Source organism: Balaenoptera ricei, chromosome 11 (assembly GCF_028023285.1).
Source record: "Balaenoptera ricei isolate mBalRic1 chromosome 11, mBalRic1.hap2, whole genome shotgun sequence".
NCBI classification, from domain to species: Eukaryota; Metazoa; Chordata; class Mammalia; order Artiodactyla; family Balaenopteridae; genus Balaenoptera; species Balaenoptera ricei.
The window spans coordinates 67,567,780-67,588,700 of record NC_082649.1 but is presented as its reverse complement, the minus strand read 5'-3'; the positions used below and the strand labels follow the sequence as shown (position 1 = coordinate 67,588,700).

Here is a 20,921-nt window from a genome sequence, read left to right as displayed (position 1 = left end):
ATAGAGAGCTAGTGATTACCAGTGGGGAGAGGGGCAAGATAGGGGAAGGGAATTAAGAGGTACAAAATACTAGGTATAAAGTAAATAAGACATGAGGATGTAATGTATAGCAACAGGGAATATAGCCAATGTTTTATAATAACTTTAAATGGAGTATAATCTATATAAATATTGAATCATCATGTTATATGCCTGAAACTAATATAATATTATAAATCAACTATACTTCAATTTTAAAAAGATTAAGTTTGTCTGTGAGTGGCAGAAAATCCAAAATAATAGCACTTAAAGGAAGCCTAAAGTTCAGGGCCAGTAGGACAGGGAGCTTCATGAAGTTGTCAGGGGTCCAGGTCATCCTATCCTGCTACTTTGCAAGCCTATTTCTACTCTTTTCTAGAGTTGAAAGACAAAAGGTAATTAAAACACATAGAATTAGTAGTGTAACTGTGTTATTTGAAAATATAAAGTAAATCTCAGGATCAACAGCCCAAAGAGTTGCTGCATTTGCCGCTGGGGAGCAGGAATTGTGAGTAGGGAGAGATGGATTACAAGACTGCTGCGTTTTGTTGATGTTGTTTTCTTAGTTATAGCCTTATAGTACTGATTGGCTTTTAAATTTGTGATATGTAAAAGTTTGATTAAAGACAAAATTCTAGAAAATTAGAGTTATTTCATATAGTGCTTGTGCAAATTTTTTTTCACATAACAATATATTTTGAAGGTCTCCCTGGCAGTTCATATAGGTCTGTTGCACCCTAAATTTTAACGGCTGCATAGAGGTTTGTACTCTGACTATACCAGTTGTTTCCTTAACTTCTTTTTCTAGACAACTTTTATTCTCATTTTTTTTTCTATTACATACAATACTATAGTGATTATGTGATATATATATATATATATATAGAAAACATATTCCTAGAAGTGGAATTATTACTAGGTCAAAGACAGTTCACAGTTAAAATTTTGACAGAAACTACCAGATTTTCTTCCAAAATTTTAAGATCACTCTGATAACTGTGTGGAGAATAGATTGATGTGGAACAAGATGGGCCTTGGGAAGACAAGTTTGGAGGCTGTTGCTATCATCCCAGCGTGAAATGATGCACTTCAGGCTAGGGTAACAGTGGATATGGAGAAAGGTAGACTGATTCAAGAAATAAAGTGGATGGGAGAACAGATGGAATTATTAATGAAGTAGATGTGAGTAATGAAAGAAAGGAGGGAGTCAGGATGATTCAGATAGACCAGTGACATCAATTAGAGTCTTCATGTCAGATGAAACCTACTTGCCATGGCCAGATTAGATGAATTTGTAGATACTTTGCAACTCTGACATTGTATGATTTTGGTATCCATGACAGCACCCTTATTTATAGATTGAATGATACACATATTGAATACTTTGTGTTTTATAATTGTAGGTATATAATTTTATTTGATTTTTTTTTTATTGTGCAAACATTGAGTTTATCCCTAAACTGGATAGATTTTAATCTTCTGTAAATCTCTGGCCAATGTGCTTCCTTCCTCCACCAGCTGCAGTCAGAGTGATCTTTATAAAATCCAGTCTGCGATGACTCCCTTCACTCCAGTTTCTTCATATTGTAACAGAAGTGCTGTGTCCATAGCTGATCCACTCACAGGGAACATTTCCAAGTGGTTCTGTTCCATTCCACCTTGTTTGGGGGTGTCCAAGCCCCCATCCTCTCCCCAGTGGTCTTATAGGTCTTCTGGACTGTGGGAAAGTAGAGGGCCCCCAGGTTGGGAATCAGTGGAGCAAGAAGATAGGTAGGTATTCTATACTGGAGGACTTTCCTGACACTCCCTATTATTGGGGTAGGTAATCCTTTCTTTTCTCTTCTTCCAGTTAATACTTCATCTCTCATTAAGTCTTGGTCATTATTCTCCAGATTTTCCCTTCTGGTTTTGCAGTCACATCCAAGGAACTCTTTATCAGGTACTTAAATCTTTGTTCCTGCTCTTCTCCCGCAGCTGGAGGAAAAAGAAAATACGTAGAAATAACTAGTTTATTACTTCTGAATATTGCCCTGCCACAGCATGACTTCCAAAATAGGCCTTGCTCACCTCTTCACCTTCATCTCTGTGCTGTTTTGCCACTTTGCTCATGCCATATCATATACTTCTTTCATTTCCTGAAATCATAGGTTCACTCAACTCCATCCCAACCGTGCTTAGACCTTACTTTGTAGACCCAGACCTTCCTTCACTTTCTCTACATACTCTTCGTATGTGCTCATAGAGCACTCTATACTTGCCTTTGTAGTAGTATATATCACATGTTATGATTATGATATGATTATTTTGGGTCACTGGTTAGCTAGCTCCTGAGATCTTTGTGCACAGGAGCCATATCTGAATCACTTTTATTTCCCCACTGGTAGCACAGTGCCTGTCCTAGAAGGGCTCAGTAATTATTTGTTGAATGAATAAATATGTATTTGGCACCAGCCAATATTGAATGATTTTTATTTAGTTCAAGGATAGAGGAAATAATCAATATAGAATAACAATGTAGAGGAAAGTTGTGATTTTAGAAGAGGCTACTTTATTTTTCTAACAAGTAAGTATGTTTTATTCAGAAACATAAGCATGATCTATGGAAACTAATAATAGGAAACCAGTTAGGTCTTCCCTGGTGGCCCAGTGGTTAAGAATCCACCTGCTAATGCAGGGGACATGGGTTCAAGCCCTGGTCTGGGAAGATCCCACATGCCGCGATGCAACTAAGCCTGTGCGCCACAACTACTGAGCCTGCACTCTAGAGCCCATGAGCCACAACTACTGAGCCCGTGTGCCACAGCTACTGAAGTCTGCGCGCCTAGAGCCTGTGCTCCGCAACAAGAGAAGCCACTGCAATGAGAAGTTCACGCTCTGCAACGAAGAGTAGCCCCCGCTCGCAGCAACCAGAGAAAGCCCGCAAGCAGCAACGAAGACCCAATGCAGCCAAAAATAAATGAATTAATTAATTAAAAAAAATAGGAAACCAGTTAATATAATTCATCATAATAGGTAAAGTAAAAAATCATGTTATCATTTCTATAGATAACTAAAAATACTATTTAGTAAAATTCAAAAATTCCTGGCTAAATTTGGAAGATATCCTTTAACTACTGGTATACAATTGATAACAGATTTACTACAATAAGAGGCTACTTTAATAATAGTTGGAAGCCAGGTTGCAAAAGCCTCAAAAAAAAGAATGGTCCACTCACAAAACAGCTCATTTGGGAAGCTTGGTGTTGGAAGGAAGTAGGTATGTGAATTATATAACTAGAGGCCTTAGCAGGGTCAGATAGGAGTTTTCTGTAGGTAGATAGTGGGAAGATGGATATCAACTGTTGGACAGACTAGAGAAAAGGCTCAATGGGATGGGCCTCATTATCAGCACATGGTCACATGTACCAGCAGAAACTACCACACCAAGGCAAACACACCATTGGAGCTTTTGCTTTAAACTTTGATGACCGTGTACCTAGTTTAACCAGCACAAGATTCTACAGAATGAAAAAGTGAAGAAAGAATAGCAGCAAATCAGAACTACAATGGGATATCACCTCACACCAGTCAGAATGGCCATGATCAAAAAATCTACAAACAATAAATGCTGGAGAGGGTGTGGAGAAAAGGGGACTCTCCTACACTTGGTGGGAGATGTAAATTGATACAGCCACTATGGAAAACAGTATGGAGGTTCCTTAAAGAACTAAAAATAGAGCTACCATATGGCCCAACAATCCCACTACTGGGCATATAACCAGAGAAAACCATAATTCAAAAAAACACATGCACCCCAGTGTTCATAGCAGCACTATTTACAATAGCCAGGACATGGAAGCAACCTACACGTCCATCGACAGAGGAATGGATAAAGATGTGGTTCATATATACAATGGAATATTACTCAGCCATAGAAAGGAATGAAATTGGGTCATTTGTAGGACGTGGATGGACCTAGAGACTGTCATACAGAGTGAAGTAAGTCAGAAAGAGAAAAGCAAATATCATATAATAACATATATGTGAAATCTAGAAAAATGGTATAGATGATCTTATTTGCAAGGCAGAAACAGAGACACAGACGTAGAGAACAAATGTATGGATACCAAGGGGGAAAGGGTTGGGTGGGAGGAATTGGGAGACTAGGATTGACACATATACATTATTGATACTATGTATAAAATAGACAACTGATGGGAACATACTGTATAGCACAGGGAACTCTACCTAATGCACTGTGGTAACCTAAATGGGAGGGAAGTCCAAAAGGGAGGGGATATCTGTATGTGTATGGCTGATTCATTTTGTTGTGCAGTGGAGGCTAACACAACATTGTAAAGCAACCATACTCCAAAAAAATTAATAATAAATAAATAAATAAATTTTAAAAATAAAAAAAAAATTTAAAAAGAAAGAATAGTAGCATTCTTTCCCTCTTCTGACCCATAGAGAAAGCAGAATGAATTTGTGTGTGAAATCATGGTAGATTTTTTTTGTCTTCTCTGTTTTCCTTCCCTTCCCTTCTCTGTCTTTTTTCTTAATTGTGAACCAACGAGTCCCATAGTTTATTGATTGGGTCTCAGAACCCTAAATGGGTTACTCGGCACTTTTCTTGGACTTTTCTTGCATCATTGAGTGTTCCTCCTTTGACACCCTGCTTCTCCCTCATCTATGTTTCCAGGCACCCTGGGACATTTACACTCTCCAAAAACTTTCTTGCCCTTGGGGCTTTCGTCAAGCTATTTCATCTGCCCAGAGATGCACTTTCACCCCCGCCTACGGAGGCCCAGCACAATTGCCACCCATTGGTGGCAGCCCTTCCTGGCAATCCGTTTGTTGTGATTAACGACTCTAATGGGCCTGCCCTAACAGCTGCCTTGTAGTCCACTTTTGAGATTTACTGTTCTGTGCTATGTTTTACTATGCTGAGGTCCTCCAAACACAAGGCCCTCATTAATGCCCTGCTTCTGTTATTTGCCTCTGTACATAGCTGGTGTTGCTAACATCCTACCAGCCCAGCTTTAAGTTGAGTGTGCCTATTTGCCACAGCAGTTGTAGAATCTTGAGTCCTGAGCTTTGCCCTGCCCTAGCTGTGCTTGGATTATGTTCTCCGGGTTTGGTTTGGTTTGGTTTTAACATTTATTTATTTGGTTGCGCCAGGTCTTAGTTGTGGCAGGTGGGCTCCTTAGTTGTGGCTTGCCGGATCCTTAGTTGCAGCCTGAGGACTCCTTAGTTGCGGCACGTGGGCTCCTTAGTTGTGGCTTGCCGGATCCTTAGTGGTGGCATATGAACTCTTAGTTGCGGCATGCATGTGGGATCTAGTTCCCTGACCAGGGATCGAACCCGGGTCCCCTGCATTGGGAGGGCGGAGTCTTAACCACTGCGCCACTAGGGAAGTCCCTGTTCTCCAGGTTTTTATGCCGTATCCTACCATGTTCATAGTGAAGATTCTATTATCTTGTCCATCATGTTTCAGTTTAAAATAGGAGAGACTTTGGGAAATGTTTTCAAATTCTCCAGCATGTTCTTAATATTCACCACATAAAATATTCTACCTGCTCAAAGAACCATGTTTTAATTTCAGGGTATGTCAGCATTTATGAGTTCATTTAATCAGGAATAATGACTTTTAGTTTCCACTGAGATTGCATTTGTTAATATTTTTGAGGCACATGTTTTCAGATCAGGTAACCTAAATTTTAAGTCTTCCTATTCCCTATGTATTTGTTTATAATAGAAAAGGAGAGCATTTTAGGCACTGTTTTCTGCTGGAAGATCTTCTCATACTTATACTGGTTGAATACTTTGACCCACATAAACTCTGATGTGCTCTGTTTTGGGCTATTTAAGCAGTGGTGAAATTACAATAGATGGTCTCTGTCTGCTGTAGTCACTAATTACATTCTCTGTGCCTTGGCATTGTATCTTGCTCCAACTGCAGCTGTTTCCTCTGGCCCTATAAAAGCTTATAAGATGTGTAATAATTTAAAATGAAACAACACATAGATTTATCAGGCAGCATGTTTGTGTTTTTAATTACATTTTACACTGCAAGTCACCTTTTTTTTTAAAGTACTTTTGAACTCTTTCACAGAGGGAGTGCTTTAGGAATTTAAAAAATCATTTTGTCTTTTTTGCATGATATATGAAAGTATTGATTTTAAGTTTGCATTTTAAAATTTTGATTCCTTCTTTTATGTCTTTGTTTTAAACACACTGTTCTTTCTTTATGATAGTTCTATAATCTTGATATCTAACCCTTTGTTTGAAGTATCCCCTGATAGCACCCATACTAAATTGTTTCACTGTGTACTTTATAATTTTAGGTTGTATACTAATATTTGATGGGGTTTTAATTATGGAAATTTCATGAGGCCTGGGTTGAGGGCTTATGCTGGTGTACATTTCATCCGTCTAACTGAGTGACAAGCACATGTGTTTCAAATGATCAAAGGAAACTCTCCCACATCTCTCAAGCTAGAATGCAAGCTCCATGAAATCAGGGATCTTTGTTTTGTTTACTAATGTCTCCCAAATTGTCTACTGTAGTGCATGGCATGTACTAGGTACTCTACCTATATTTGTTGAACTGAATCACTTCCTTTCCTGGTGGATGGATTAATTTTGACTAATCCACTTTTTATTGAGGAAGTAGTGACAGACTATTGTAGGTACTTTCAGGAATGCTGGGGTTTTCTTTTGACTATTTGCCTATTTGTTCCAGTAACATGACTTTGACCCTGTGCTGCACAAAAAGATAATCCTAATCCTATTAAGATGAATGAGCATTTGCCTCCCTCCTGGGTCTATGTTTGTTTCAGAGACCATGCATTAGAGTTTGGCTCTCTGAGCCGTCTTCAATTTGTTTTTCACTAATCCTCAAATTTCTGTTTTTTTGGAGCGTTATAAGGCATATTTTATATATTTTTAAAATAAAATTAATCAGATTAATGTTTGAAGGTAAAAAAACCCCACCTTGTTTTTTTTTTTAATAAATTTATTTATTTTTGGCTGCATTGGGTCTTCGTTGCTGCTTGCGGGCTTTCTCTAGTTGCAGCGAGCAGGGGCTACCCTTCATTGCGGTGGCTTCTCTTGTTGCGGAGCACGGGCTCTAGGCGCGTGGGCTTCAGTAGTTGTGGCTCACAGGCTGCATGGGCTTAGTTGCTCCGCGGCATGTGGGATCTTCCCTGACCATGGCTCGAACCCGTGTCCCCTGCATTGGCAGGCAGATTCTTAACCGCTGCGCCATCAGGGAAGTCCCTCCACCTTGTTTAAATGATATAGTTCAGTGGTAAGAATTTAGAAAACCATCAAACATAAGGAATGATAGGTGAAAAGTAGGAAAAATTAGCAAAAAAACTTTTTTTTGTTTGTTTTAACCTAAAAATGTGATCAATTTTTCTGATTAATACAGTGACTGTGGGTGGAGAAAACCCACCTGTATTGAGGGAGAGTATAACTTCATGGTTAATTTTTTATTTTAGTGTAATACTCATTAAATTATTTTATTTTATTTTATTTTAAATATTTATTTTTTAATTTATTTGGTTGCACCAGGTCTTAGTTGCAGCAGGCGGGCTCCTTAGTTGCAGCTCACCAGCTCCTTAGTTGTGGCATGTGGGCTTCTTAGTTGTGGCATGCGGGCATGCAAACTCCTAGTTGCGGCATGCATGTGGGATCTGGTTCCCTGACCAGGGATCAAACCTGGGCCCCCTGCATTGGGAACGAGGAGTCTTATCCACTGCACCACCAAGGAAGTCCCTCATTAAGTTATTTTATAGAGTTATTTATTTATGGCTGTGTTGGGTCTTCGTTTCTGTGCGAGGGCCCTCCCCAGCCGCGGCAAGCGGGAGCCACCCGCCATCGCGTTGTGCGGGTCTCCCACCACCGCGGCCCCTCCTGCCGCGGAGCACGGCTCCAGGCTCCAGGCTCCAGGCTCCAGACGCGCAGGCCCAGCAATCGTGGCCCACGGGCCCAGTCGCTCCGCGGCATGCAGGATCCTCCCAGACCAGGGCTCGAACCCCCGTCCCCTGCATCGGCAGGCAGACACTCAACCACTGCGCCACCAGGGAAGCCCCAAGTTATTTTAAAATGAAATGTAAATGCAGGTCTAGCAGGTCTTGGGATTATCTTTAAAAGAAGAAAATTTAACTATTTGATATCATAAAATTACCAGTAAATTTAGTAGACTTCTTATTCATTTGCTGTGATACAAATTAGGTGGAACTTGTATGTGAACAGAAATAAAATTGCCACCCACGTTGAAGTTATAAAGAGCTTGTTTTCAAAGACATATATTATTCTTTATATTGTCTTTATGTGATCATGTTGAACCACTGTCTCTGGTTGATTATGGAAGAATATGAATTGATCCACCACTTGGTATTCAGGTTCCTAGTTCTGTTGTCAAAGATCTTTGCAAAAAAGGAGGATAAAGATGGGGTCATGTGATATAATGATGACTAAACATTGCTTCTTTGTTTTGCAGTTCCAGTTCCTAACAGATTTGATCGGCGAGTATCAGGTATGTGTTCTTTTTCACAGCATACTACTGAAATGCTATTTTAAGATGGGATTATCGTAAATAAAAATAAAGTGATCTTTTTAATAAAAAGGTAAGTTGATAGCATTATAGAACATTATAAAAATTACCTGTGGTTCCTTCATTCTGTTTCATTTTAAGTTCTGAGTATATATGTACTTATTTTTATATTACTATAATCAGTTTGTCTCATTTGTGTCATTAATATTTTTCCACGTTCATAATTATGGCTTCTAAAAACAACTTTTCATATTACTACTTCTGGCATTCTATATTATGCTTGCCATTAGCTTCTTGCTTACATTGTTGAGCCACTTAAATTACTTCCTCAGTAATAGTGCTGGAAGTAGCATTCTCTGGTCAGAGAATAGGCTACAGGGAGAAAGACACCCTGCAAAGACCTCTTTTCCACCACCATCTCACTAACATAGGCAGTGCCTACTCCTTTCATTTATTTTTTTAATATATTTTTATATTGTTGACTTACAAACATACTCCTTTAATTTAGATGTAAGATATACCTCAAATTGTTTTATTTGGGATTCCTTTGATTATTAACCAAAAATGAACATTTTCCAAATATGGGAAATCTATTTTATTTTCTTGTATGGGACTAGTTTGATGATATTTTTCCCTTTTATCTTTTGTGGTCTAGATTATTTTTTGTAAGTGTGAATACATTTCTATCATGATTTTTATTTTTTAATTTATTTATTGATTTATTTATTTAGTTTTGGCTATGTTGGGTCTTCGTTGCTGTGTGTGGGCTTTCTCTAGTTGCGGAGAGCGGGGGCTACTCTTTATTGCGGTGCGCAGGCTTCTCATTGCGGTGGCTTCTCTTGTTGCGGAGCACGGGCTCTAGGTGTGCAGGCATCAGTAGTTGTGGCACGAGGGCTCAGTAGTTGTGGCACGAGGGCTCTAGAGCTCAGGCTCAGTAGTTGTGGCACGTGGGCTTAGTTGTTCCACGGTGTGTGGGATCTTCCTGGCCCAGGGCTCAAACCCATGTCCCCTGCATTGGCAGGCAGATTCTTAACGACTGCGCCACCAGGGAAGCCCCTATCATGATCTTTAACCTTTTGAAATTTTTAATACAAAATTTTCCAGGTTGGTGTGCTACTTATTTTAATTTTGCTGTTTTTTATTGACTCAAAAATTTTGATCTGTGACTGGTACCTTGAACACTGCCTGGCACAGAGCAAGTACTCAGTAAATATTTATTGACTATGTACATCTCTTTTTTTTTTTTCATGATTATTCCTAAGCTGAGAAGGTCCCCATTTTTTCATAGAGCTGATAAATATGTTTTCTGAAAGTTTTTCTTATAATAAGATGCTTGACTTTTGGATACATGTAGAGTTTATTTGATTGTACAGTTGGGATGTTTATGTGTTTCAAAATTGCTATGCAAGCTGTATGTGTCACATCATTCTTTCATATCCCCTTGTTCTGGGAAGGTTTCTTGACTTTAAATTGTCATATGACCTAACATCTGGTAAGGCTCAGAATCTCTTTCCTATCCCTCAGTCATTTTCTTTGAGAAAATCTGCTCATTTATGTTTTCAGAAAGTTTTTGGTAAGGTTGTACACCAAAATTTGTTGAAAGGAGTTTGAAGAATGTGCTGTTACTTATAGAAAGTCATTTACAGAGACAGGACTTCCCTGGTGGTCCAGTGGTTAGGACTCTGCACTTCCATTGCAGGGGGCACGGGTTCGATCCTTAGTTGGGGGGGTCCCAACATCCCGTGAGGTGCAGCCAAAAAAGAAAAAAAAAAAGCCTTACAGAGAGGAAATAGAATAGAAATTGAGGCTAGTATGAGACCCATGAGCTACTATCTCCCGTTTCTGTTCATCCCTGCACCCCTTTTTACCCAAAGATTAGTAATAGCTCTTGACATCTGTAGGGCAGGCCTGGGGAATGGAGAGTGCAGTGACATCTCCTCCAGAGGTCACAGACGGTCACAGATGAATTGCTGCGTAGCCTCTCCGTCAATGTGGTTCAGTCCTTGAACTCTGTGGAGGACTCAGATGAATACTTGGTATTATCCCTACCCTTAGCTTTTACAATCTTACTGAAGAGTTAAAATTTTTTAATATCAATCAAATATTAAGTGAAAAAAAAGGATTCTTAATAGAGTCCAAAATGATTATGCAGGAGAGCAAATAGCTTGTTAGCAATAGCTAACATTTTTTGAGTGCAGGCTGTGTGCTAGGTGCACATTTTTAAGGTCTTTCTAAATGCCTGCCTTGTATTGTTGAATATAATCCTCACACTAACACTATGAGATACATGCTATGATTATCCCATTGTATGGATAGGGAAACTTGGGGCAAAGCAGAGGTTAAGTAACTTGCAACAGTTGAGGTGATAAAGTGCCCACAGGTAGCATGGTTCCTAAGTACTACCCTTCATATCTCTATGTGCCCTTTCTTATACCCTCTGGAACTCTTGGTCAGTCTTCAGCTAAATCCGTAAACTCAGAGAACAGAGCCTGTTCTCTGAGTGCAGTCTTCATCTTCCTGATCTAGCTGAAACTTGGCCTGCCCTGCAGGCTTTTCAAATGGCTCATTTCTCGTTCACCTTCCTTGTAACACTGACAGGAGGTGGGTGAATATCTCTACTGTTCCTCATTGTTGCTTCCAGGCCATTCTCTCTCCCTCCTCCCTAAAACCCTCTACTTCAAACCTCACATTATACTCTACCAGCCACTGCCCCTCCTTGTTTTTGTCCTCTAATAACCCCCAGGTTGTTCCTTCTTATTTCCACATAGATAATCCTTCCAGTCTGGTCCTTCCATTCCTTGACCTCCTCTTTTCCAAGGTTCTTGTCTTCCACCCTACTTCAGCCACTCATTTCCATGGTTGTATTGTGGTAGGACCAGCATTACAACTCTTCATATTCTCAAGCAGTGATCCCAGTCTCCCACCACTGCCTGCTGTCTTCTAACAGCTCCTTTGCTGTCCCACTCCAGCTCTCACAACTCATTGATCCTGTCTCCTTTTCACTTTCTCGCTTCCTCTTTACTAACCTTAAATTTCTTGATCAGTGATTATAACCACTCCCTGACACCTTCCCTCAATTCACTTTTCCCTTTTTATTTTCTTGGCTAAACCACACTGTGGTTAAACCCAATTCTCCACTTATTGTGTCTGCACTACAGCTGTACTTGGTTGAGGGAAAATACGCATTCCTGTTGACTGATCTTATTTCAGTTCATGATCGTTAACTTCTAGTAGGCTCTTGATGACAGCAATCATACTGTGTTTCTATACTTCTTTCACGCCCCTGTTCTCCTAGGTAAGTCTTTCATTTCTTCTCTCTCTCCAAACCTCCAACACCTCCTCCCCCATCCTCATTCCTGTCAGATAATCTTCCTCTCAATTTAACTAAGGAAACAGAAGTAACAGAAGAGAATTTCCATAGGCTCCCACCCCATCTATCCTTCTTAATCTGCCTGTGAGTCCAGTTGTCCACCTGTACACTAGATCTCAACCCTTCATCCTTCCAGCAGTTACCTGTTCTTTATCCTGCATAATCTTTATTCTTCAACTGGATTATTTTTCTCAGCAAACAAACATATCATTGGCTCTCCATTCTTAAAAATAAAACTTTAAAAAATCACTCTTCCCTCTCTAGCTACCACCCTTTCTCTCTCCATATCTTTATAGCAAAACCCCTTGAAAGAATTGTCCATATTTCTAGTTTCTCTTCTATTCTCTCTTAAGCCCATTCTAGTCAGACTTTTGCTCCCATATCTCACCAAAGCTACTTTGTGTATTGCTCACTCGCATTCTTCAGAAGGAAGGAACAAAAGGAAGGGTTGAGGAATCAGGAAGAGAAATTACTGGAGGCAGAAAAAAAATCAAGAGACACTTCTTGGAGGGAGGCAGAAATTGCACTGGAAGTTGAAAAACATGGTTACTATTTGGCCAGTACCAAGAGGGATGCATTCTAGGTGGAAGAATGTCTTAAGAACTTGAAGGGGGATAAACTGGACCTGGCTGCTCTGGCTGTAGGAGAGGAGATAAAATAAAATTGGAAAGATAGTTGAGGAATGGGCTCCTGATGTGATCCAAGGATTTCAGCTAAAACTAGTGGTGTGAGGACATGTGCTGTGTCAAACACTGCAGAAGAGACTTCAACAACTCAGGGTGTCTGACTGAATAATAATCTGGAAAGTAAAGCAGCATAGGAGAGCTAACAGTTGTTGAGTGTCTCCTGTGAGCCCGGCCTTATGTTTAAATGTCACCTCCTATTATTAACCCTTTAACATGGTTCTAGTATTGTTATCCCCTCTTAGCATTGAAGAGACCAAGGACTGGGGACGTAGAGAAATAGTGAGTGAGCAATAGATGGACCTAAGCTCAGACTCCAGTGAGTGTAGCTTCAAAGATGAGCTTTTCCCCTCCTTGATGCTGCCTCTCCCTTGCAAATCACTGGAATTGAAAAGCTGTGCCTTCCAAATCCTTCTAGCAGAACAGTCCCTCTACATCAAGTGATAAATGCATCAAATGAAGAGAGTCCATAAATTCCTTAAAGGCAGTTTTCTTGACATAGTTCTAAATTAGTGATAACTGTCTTTCAGTTTGAAATGTTAGTTTGATTCTGTTAATTTAAAAACTTCATCCAGGGACTTCACTGGTGGTCCAGTGGTTAAGAATCCTCCTTCCAGTGCAGGGGATGCGGGTTCAATCCCTGGTTGGGGAACTAAGATCCCACATGCCACAGGGCAACTAAGCCCACGCACTGTAGAGCCCACGTGCCAAAACTACTGAGCCCCACGCGCTGTGCAGCCCACGCGCTACAACTAGAGAGAAGCTCACATGGCACAATGAAAGATCCCACGTGCTGCAAGTAAGATCCAATGCAGCCAGATAAATAAATAAATATTAAAAAAAAAAAACTTCATCCAAAAAAGAAAAACCCTTTTGTTTCATAAATTTCTGTTGTTTAAGCCACCCAGTCTGTAGTATTTTGTTATGGCAGCCCTAGCTGACTAATATACCCAGGCTGTATCAACTCTTCATGGGCACTGGCAGGACAGCACAGGGCCTCATGCCTGTGACCAGGATCTGGGCTCATTTCTTTGTAGAAATGAGGGGATTTTCTCTCACAAACACATTTTAGTGATTCACGTTTCTGGATGGAAGAAGCACCAGTTAAAATTTAGAAGAGGAAATTCTGCTGGATAATCTATTGTTACTTTGTACAGTTTCCTATTACTAACTAGTGACATCTGCTGGAGAACTGTGGCAAAATTAATTCCCTCAAATGAGGGGCTGTGCTGCTCTTTTAGTCTTCATCTTCAATAGGTCTCGACCATCTCATGACATTCAGTGTAGGTCTTTTTTTTTTTTTAATGCATTTATTGATTGATTGATTTTTGGCTGCGTTGGGTCTTTGCTGTGCGCGGGCTTTCTCTAGTTGCGGCGAGCGGGGGCTACTCTTCGTTGCCATGCGCGGGCTTATTGTGGTGACTTCTCTTGGTTGCAGAACACAGGCTCTAGGCGCGTGGGCTTCAGTAGTTGTGGCACACAGGCTCAGTAGTTGTGGCGCACGGGCTTAGTTGCTCTGTGACATGTGAGATCTTCCCGGACCAGGGCTCGAACCCATGCCCGCTGCATTGGCAGGTGGATTCTTAACCGCTGCGCCACCAGGGAAGCCCGACATTCATTGTAGGTCTTGAGGCTGCATAGGGGATGACACAGACTCTGGGACTCCCCGCACTGAGACAGGTTTCCTGATGTGTAGAACCATAAGGGGCAACAATCACATAGACACTTAAAAATGGATTTTTTTTATAGAAAATGAGAAAAGTAATTCGGGATCGGTACCAGAAAGAAGTAGAGAGGTTGAGGGTAAACAAAGGAAGAGGGAAAAGGGAGCCGAGTCTGATGTTCAAAAGAAAAGGGAAAAAATGAAAACCAGTTTAAAAAAATAAAGATATAATGTTTTTTCACAAATAGAAACATTAATAATTTTAATGAAAATAACTACTTTTGTTTAAATCATAGTGCTGTACCTTAAGACTTAAAAACTATAACATTTGTTGCCTCAGTTACATTGTCTAAAAATATAAAAATGAGCTAAGTTGCTAAAATACTTTCCTCCAAACTCAGAGGAAAAGCAAGCCTGGAAATAGGCTAGCTCAAGACTAAGTGTCATTATCAGTAAGATCCTGTCAGTCTCATCATTAAAGGCTTATTATTTTCAACTTCTTAAATGAATATTTTCATACATATGCAAAAGTAGAGAAAGTTAGTATAATAATACTCATATATCCATCTGTCTCCAAAATGAGGTTTTTTAAAATGCGTATTTCTAAGACATTTTGAAATCCTGGACCAAGGAGTAGCAGTTAGAGTAGACTGAATAAAGGTCAAATATGAGAATATTTCTGAGGTAGAATCTGATGTATTCATTGGGTAAGAGGTGAAAGAAGGAAGCCATGGTGAGTTCCAAATTTCTGGTTTAGAAAGCTGGGCTGATAATGACAACATTAATCAAGAGTGCAAAGAACCAAGAGGTTTGCAGTTTAAAATAGTGTCTGGTTAGCTGCCCTCAACAGCAGCTTCCTCAGCCCCCTACCCAAATACCTATGAAGATGTGAAAAGTGGCAGCAATAACATCTAGGAACTCAGGAAGGTGTCTGCCTTAATCTTTAGGACAGATCTGAGATAAACTTGTTTCCTTATGGAAACAGGAATGGCTTGGAGAAAGATAGAAAGAAAGTCATTGTCTACATCCCATTATCACTTCCCTGGCTCAGCTACAAAAGCCTGCACCACCAAGGGCTGGGCAGTACTCTCTGCAGAACATTACCTGATGCTGTTTTAGGGACTAGAATGGTGCCTATCCTCTTACTCCCTTCTCCCTGATTTTTCTCCATCTATTTAAGGATACTGGGTCCCTGTTAGACAGGCAGAGTGTTGATGGCATTACAGTACAGAAGGCGTGGTCCACACAAGTAGACTGGGCAGGGAAGGGAGTCCTGTGTACAGGTCATGCTGGGAGTCACCATTTCTCAGGTATTCCATTAGGTCAGAGAATCAATGAGGAAGGGGAAGCTGGGACACAAGCTAGACCAGGGCTGCAATGAGTAAATGTCTCTAAGAAATCAGGAGTTAAGTTGAGAGTGGTATATATCATCTTATCACCTCATTATAGATATATAGAGATTTTTAGCCATCATACAAAAGAATTGAGCATAGGGTCAAGAAACTTTTATATTTCTTGCCTGCTAACAAATAAGAAATAAACCCTAACAAACAATACAAGGCTTACGAATGAATTTGGCAGATTAAGGATATAAGAGGAATGAAGATTAGAAAAGTCCACTACAAAATGCTCATAGAATGCAAAAAATCATTGCCTTTATGAATTCTGAGTAGAAAGCCAAGGAAAGAATAGGCTAAAATGAAAAGAGAAATGGGTATGATAAGGAAAGACTATAAGAAAACTAAACACAATAAACAGGAATTAAATACATAGGACAAAAAAACCAAAATTGTTAAGAGTAAAATCTGTGATGGAAGACAGCTTTGAAGAAAGGACAGTTGTTGAAAGAACTAAGATAGAGAACAGAACCAAAATAATGATAATTAATATTCCAGAAAACCAGGACAAATGAAACAGAAGTGATAATAGTAATAGTTCAAAGAGTTGGCATTTACTGCATCCTGTGTGCCAGGCACTTGTTTATTGGAATCCTTATAACGGTTCTCAGAGGGGAATCACTACTGATAGCTCCATTATGCAGAAGAGAAGGTGGAGATTTGAAGTAAATCAAGCCAGGTCACACAGTTATTGCAGATAATTGAGGATTTATTAGAAGAAAAATTTCCCTAGCTGTAATGGCCTGTAATAAACTTATTGTGAAGAAGGAGCAGGTTTGTTGCATTCTAGGCAACACCAGTGGTCACATCTAGATCATTCCTGGCAAAACAGTTTTGTTAGTGAGTACACTAACTTTTTTATTCACTAGATAATTCATTGTGTCTACCATTGTGACACCTAAGGGTAAGATTTTAAAATCATGACTGGTACTGACATCTCCAATTCTAAGCTTTCTTCTGTTCCATAATTTTATTCCCCTTTTCTCCAGTGAAAAACATCTGGCTGTATATTTGTTTACTCACAACTGTAGTACACAGAGGAGTTTTGGAATTACTGTACCACTGCAAATAGCAGTTCTTTTTTGTCGTTGGAATATATCCCACTGAGGGTGGATGGTTACAGTACTATGTTCAGAAGCTACTTAAAATAATTCTCCTTTCCTTCTCTGTGGTTATGTTATCAACCTGATATGTGGTTAGGTTCATTTGTTTCTCTTTGTATTCAGTTTTAGCGTCCTTCCATCCTTATCAATTTAATTTTTTAAATATATAAAACATTTTAACATGGCTTAAATGTCGAAACTATATAAACGAATTTTCTTAGAGAAGTTTCATTCCCTTCCCTATCCCTTCTTTTTTGTTTCTGCCTACCTTCTAGGAAACAATTTTATTACTTTCTGGTTTATCCTTCTTTTGTTTCCTTTTGAAAAAATAAATAGGTTAAATTTTTTTGTATATATATTCATATTTATATATTTATTCCCTCCCCCCTCCTTGTTTTTTGGCTGCATTGGGTCTTAGTTGTGGCGCACAGGATCTTCCCCTCAGCATGCTGCATCTTTCGTTGCAGCACGTGGGCTTCTCTCTAGTTGTGGTGCTTGGGCTCTGGAGTGCACGGGCTCAGTGGTTGCAGCATGCAGGCTTAGTTGCCCCGCGGCATGTGGGATCTTGGTTCCCCAACCGGGATCAGATCGAACCCGCGTCCCCTGCATTGGAAGGTGGATTCTTAACCACTGGACCACCAGGGAAGTCCCCCTCCCCCAATTCTTAGCTCTCCTTTATCATGGAAGTCCTTCTTTATGGAAGGGACAGCATACTATGTAATATATTCTTCACCTTGCTTTTTTTGCCTTTTTTTCCCCTAGAACTCACTATTTATTAGCCTATGGGGATCTTCCTCGTTCTTTCTTATAGCTGTATGATTCAAATGGGTACTTATATCATTTATGATATTCTGCTATTATAAACAATTGTTCAGTTAATATTTTTTAAATCTTTGCTTTACGACAAAGACATGTCCTGTGGCCCGCTGGTGCAAACACAGGTTACCTGCAAAGAAAATCAAGTTGGTTTTAGATTTATATAATATTGTACCTAGAACAGAACCTGACACATAGTATTTACTGTGTTTAAAATTCTTACTTTTAAGTCATTCATGTACATAATGATGTTGAGATATTTTATTTTAATTGACTCTTTTTGTAATTACTCCAATTCCATATCCATATGTTTATATTGCATATACTGTACTTTTTGGTTTTCCGTCCCTGCTTCATAGCTCAGCAGAGACAGCACTTCCTTGCTTGTCCTTGCTGCTACCATAGAATTTAGTAGATAATATTTTTTATCATCTCTCTCGTGTTTGGACTACCAATCCCTAAAGAGCTGGCTTTTCATCACTAACAGAATGCCTGGCATTACTAGGTACTTAATATATTTGTTAATTGAAGGAAGGGATTACAAAAATCATTATAGCTTTAGAAAACAGTGAATAAAAGAAAATTGTGCCCACTTCCTATTTTCTAGTAAAACACACATCTGTTTTATTTATTTTTCTCATTATTTTTTTCTCTCCAAATTTAGTCTGTGCTGAGACCTATAACCCTGATGAGGAAGAGGAGGATACTGATCCAAGGGTAAGAACTGCAGCAAAGGTATTAGGTAGAATAATTTTAGTCCCCACTCACTCCCCTCCTCCTCTACATACCAAATCTAATCATGCTGACATTTAAAATAAATACAAATTAAAATCTCAGCAAGATGCCATCTTTTATCTAACAGATTGACAGTTATTAAGAAGAATGAAAGCAAGATTGGTTGAGGATATGGTAAGAAGGGATGCCTAGCTGTAGCTGTCAGAGCTTTATACTTAGTCAAGCCAGCTGACTCAGCAGTTACGTGAAGGAGAATTCATCCCTAACAAACAGTTGGGTCCTTTCTAAGGAGATTATTGCAGTATTGTAAAGTTGAAAAATGGAAGCAACATAAATGAACCAAAATAGGGATGCCAGGGGCTAAATTATGGTACATTCAAGTCAAGAGAATCTGCAGCAATTGGAAATGATGGTACAGGACTGGGCTTAATGACATGGGATGATGTATATTTGAAGTACATTTTATAGAGCATTTTATAAAATAAAAAATAATTTAAAAATACCTATCCGTCTGTCTACCTATTTACTTATTTACTTGTTTGTGCAAAGATTTATACCTGGAAGGATATATCCCAGATATTAACAGTAGTTGTTGTAGGACTATGGTTGATTTTTGGGTGCTTTTTTTAAAAACTCAGGTTTTTAAATTTTTGTACAATTAACAAATTACTTTTATAAAAGCAAATTTGAACCATCTTTTTTAAAAGATTGATGTTATAAAAGAAACTTTAATGATCTTTCAAGTGTGCCTTAAAATGAGTAGACTATGAAAGATTTCTGAAGTATTCTAATAATAAAATACTACCATTGGGTGAATATAATAAACATGTAGGTTTTTAAATTTTTTATTTTAGATATTGTAAAATTTTGATGACTTTAAAAGTTAAAGCTTTTTTTACTAACTTTTTAATATCACAAATTTAAATTACTTAACACTTCTGACATCTGTTATTTCTGGTCAATTTAAGCAATGTACTTTTTTTAGGGTGAAGACAATACTTAGGAAGGAGCTTGATGGGTCTCTCAATTATAACAGCTATACTAGGCAATAATTATTTTTTTTCGTTCAATAAACATTTATTAAATATCTGTAGTATTAGTAATAGGAGTAATAGTTTTTGAGCACCTACTAAATGCCAGGTTCTGTTTTAAACACTGCCTATATTAGCTCATTTAATCCTTATGACAATTCTAATTTTGTAGATATCACTGATATTACTAGTAATACTAAGCTGTTGAGGTTTGAACTCTAGCTTGTATAGCGGTCGTTTACTTGCCATCTCCACTTACATTTCAATAGACAACTCATACTGAGCTCCTGACTATTTCCATTTAGACATTCTTTTTCACCCACAGTCTTCCCCAGCTCACTTCTTGGCAGCTCCAAACTTCCTGTTGCTCAGGTCCAAAATTTTAAGGTCACCCTCAGCTCCTCTCATTTTTTCATACCCACATTCAATTTTTCAGCAAATCTGATAGGCTCAGTCTTCAAAACATATTTAAAATTCCAGTACTTCTCAACACCTTCATGGCTACCACCTTGGTCCTAGTCACCACCATTTAGCACTAGGATAATCACAGTAGCTTTCTGGCTTTCACTGTTGCCTCCCTCAAGGCTGTTCTTCACTCAGGAGCCAGCATGAGCCTTTAAAAACATTAGATCTCTTTCCTTCCTCTGTCAGAACCCTCAGATTGCCCCCATGTCACTAGAGAAAAGTTCCAGATCTGTGATCTACAATGCCCTCCACCTAACCCCCAAACCTGGTCTCTTCCTGATCTTTTCCCCTTGCTCTGCATCAGTCACACCTGTCTCCTGGTTTTTCTCAGACATGCTATTAACCAACCATAAGACCTTGTTTTCACTTGCTGTTCCTTCTGCTTGAGGTGCTCTTCTTAGAGATATCCACATTACTCACTCCCTCAGGTTGTCCTCGGTTCCTTGGGATCTTTACAAATGTCACCTTCTCAGGCCTCATCTGGACGCACACACGCACATGCACACTCATACATGCACCCTTCCCTACCTTATTTTCTCCTTAGCCTTGTCACTCTAACATACTTTATGTATTTATTGAATGTGAAAGCAGGTGTTTTTGTCTTGTGTTCACTGCTATGTGCCCAGAGCTGAGACGGTGCCTGGCACCTAGTCGATGCTTAATATTTGTTGAATGAATGATATGTGACCTTCTGCTTTTCGGTTGGGGACTCTGAGGCTCCCAGTGGATAGCTGACTTGCTGCCAGCCACACAGCCAGTGGGCGGTCCAGGGTGGGTACTCTTCACCCCTATCATATTTCCTGTACACGATCAGGGTACTGCTTGGTATTTGTATAGAGTTAAAATTATAGTAAACATGCTCTTAATTTTTCCCATTTTTTGGAGAAAGAAATAGACCAATTTGTAAGTTAAGTAATATTTTAAAATAGAATAAAAAATTTTCCCTGGTTTTATTTGGATTGGCAGGTGATTCATCCTAAAACTGATCAACAGAGGTGCAGACTTCAGGAAGCTTGCAAAGATATTCTTCTTTTCAAAAATCTTGATCAGGTAACATTGATTTTTAAAATATTTTTGGCTTTTAGCTTTTGTCCTATT

At 39.1% G+C, this 20,921-nt stretch overlaps 1 protein-coding gene across 1 annotated transcript in view; it reads left to right on the top strand.

Moving 5' to 3' along the window:
* The window catches only part of PRKAR2A (protein kinase cAMP-dependent type II regulatory subunit alpha), an 83,319-nt gene that overhangs the window by 33,073 nt on the left and 29,325 nt on the right, over positions 1-20,921 (top strand). The window contains exons 2-4 of the mRNA XM_059939585.1: positions 8,507-8,542; positions 18,257-18,309; positions 20,790-20,873. Coding sequence (XP_059795568.1) covers positions 8,507-8,542; positions 18,257-18,309; positions 20,790-20,873 — 173 coding nt within the window. The remainder of the gene's footprint in view (positions 1-8,506; positions 8,543-18,256; positions 18,310-20,789; positions 20,874-20,921) is intronic.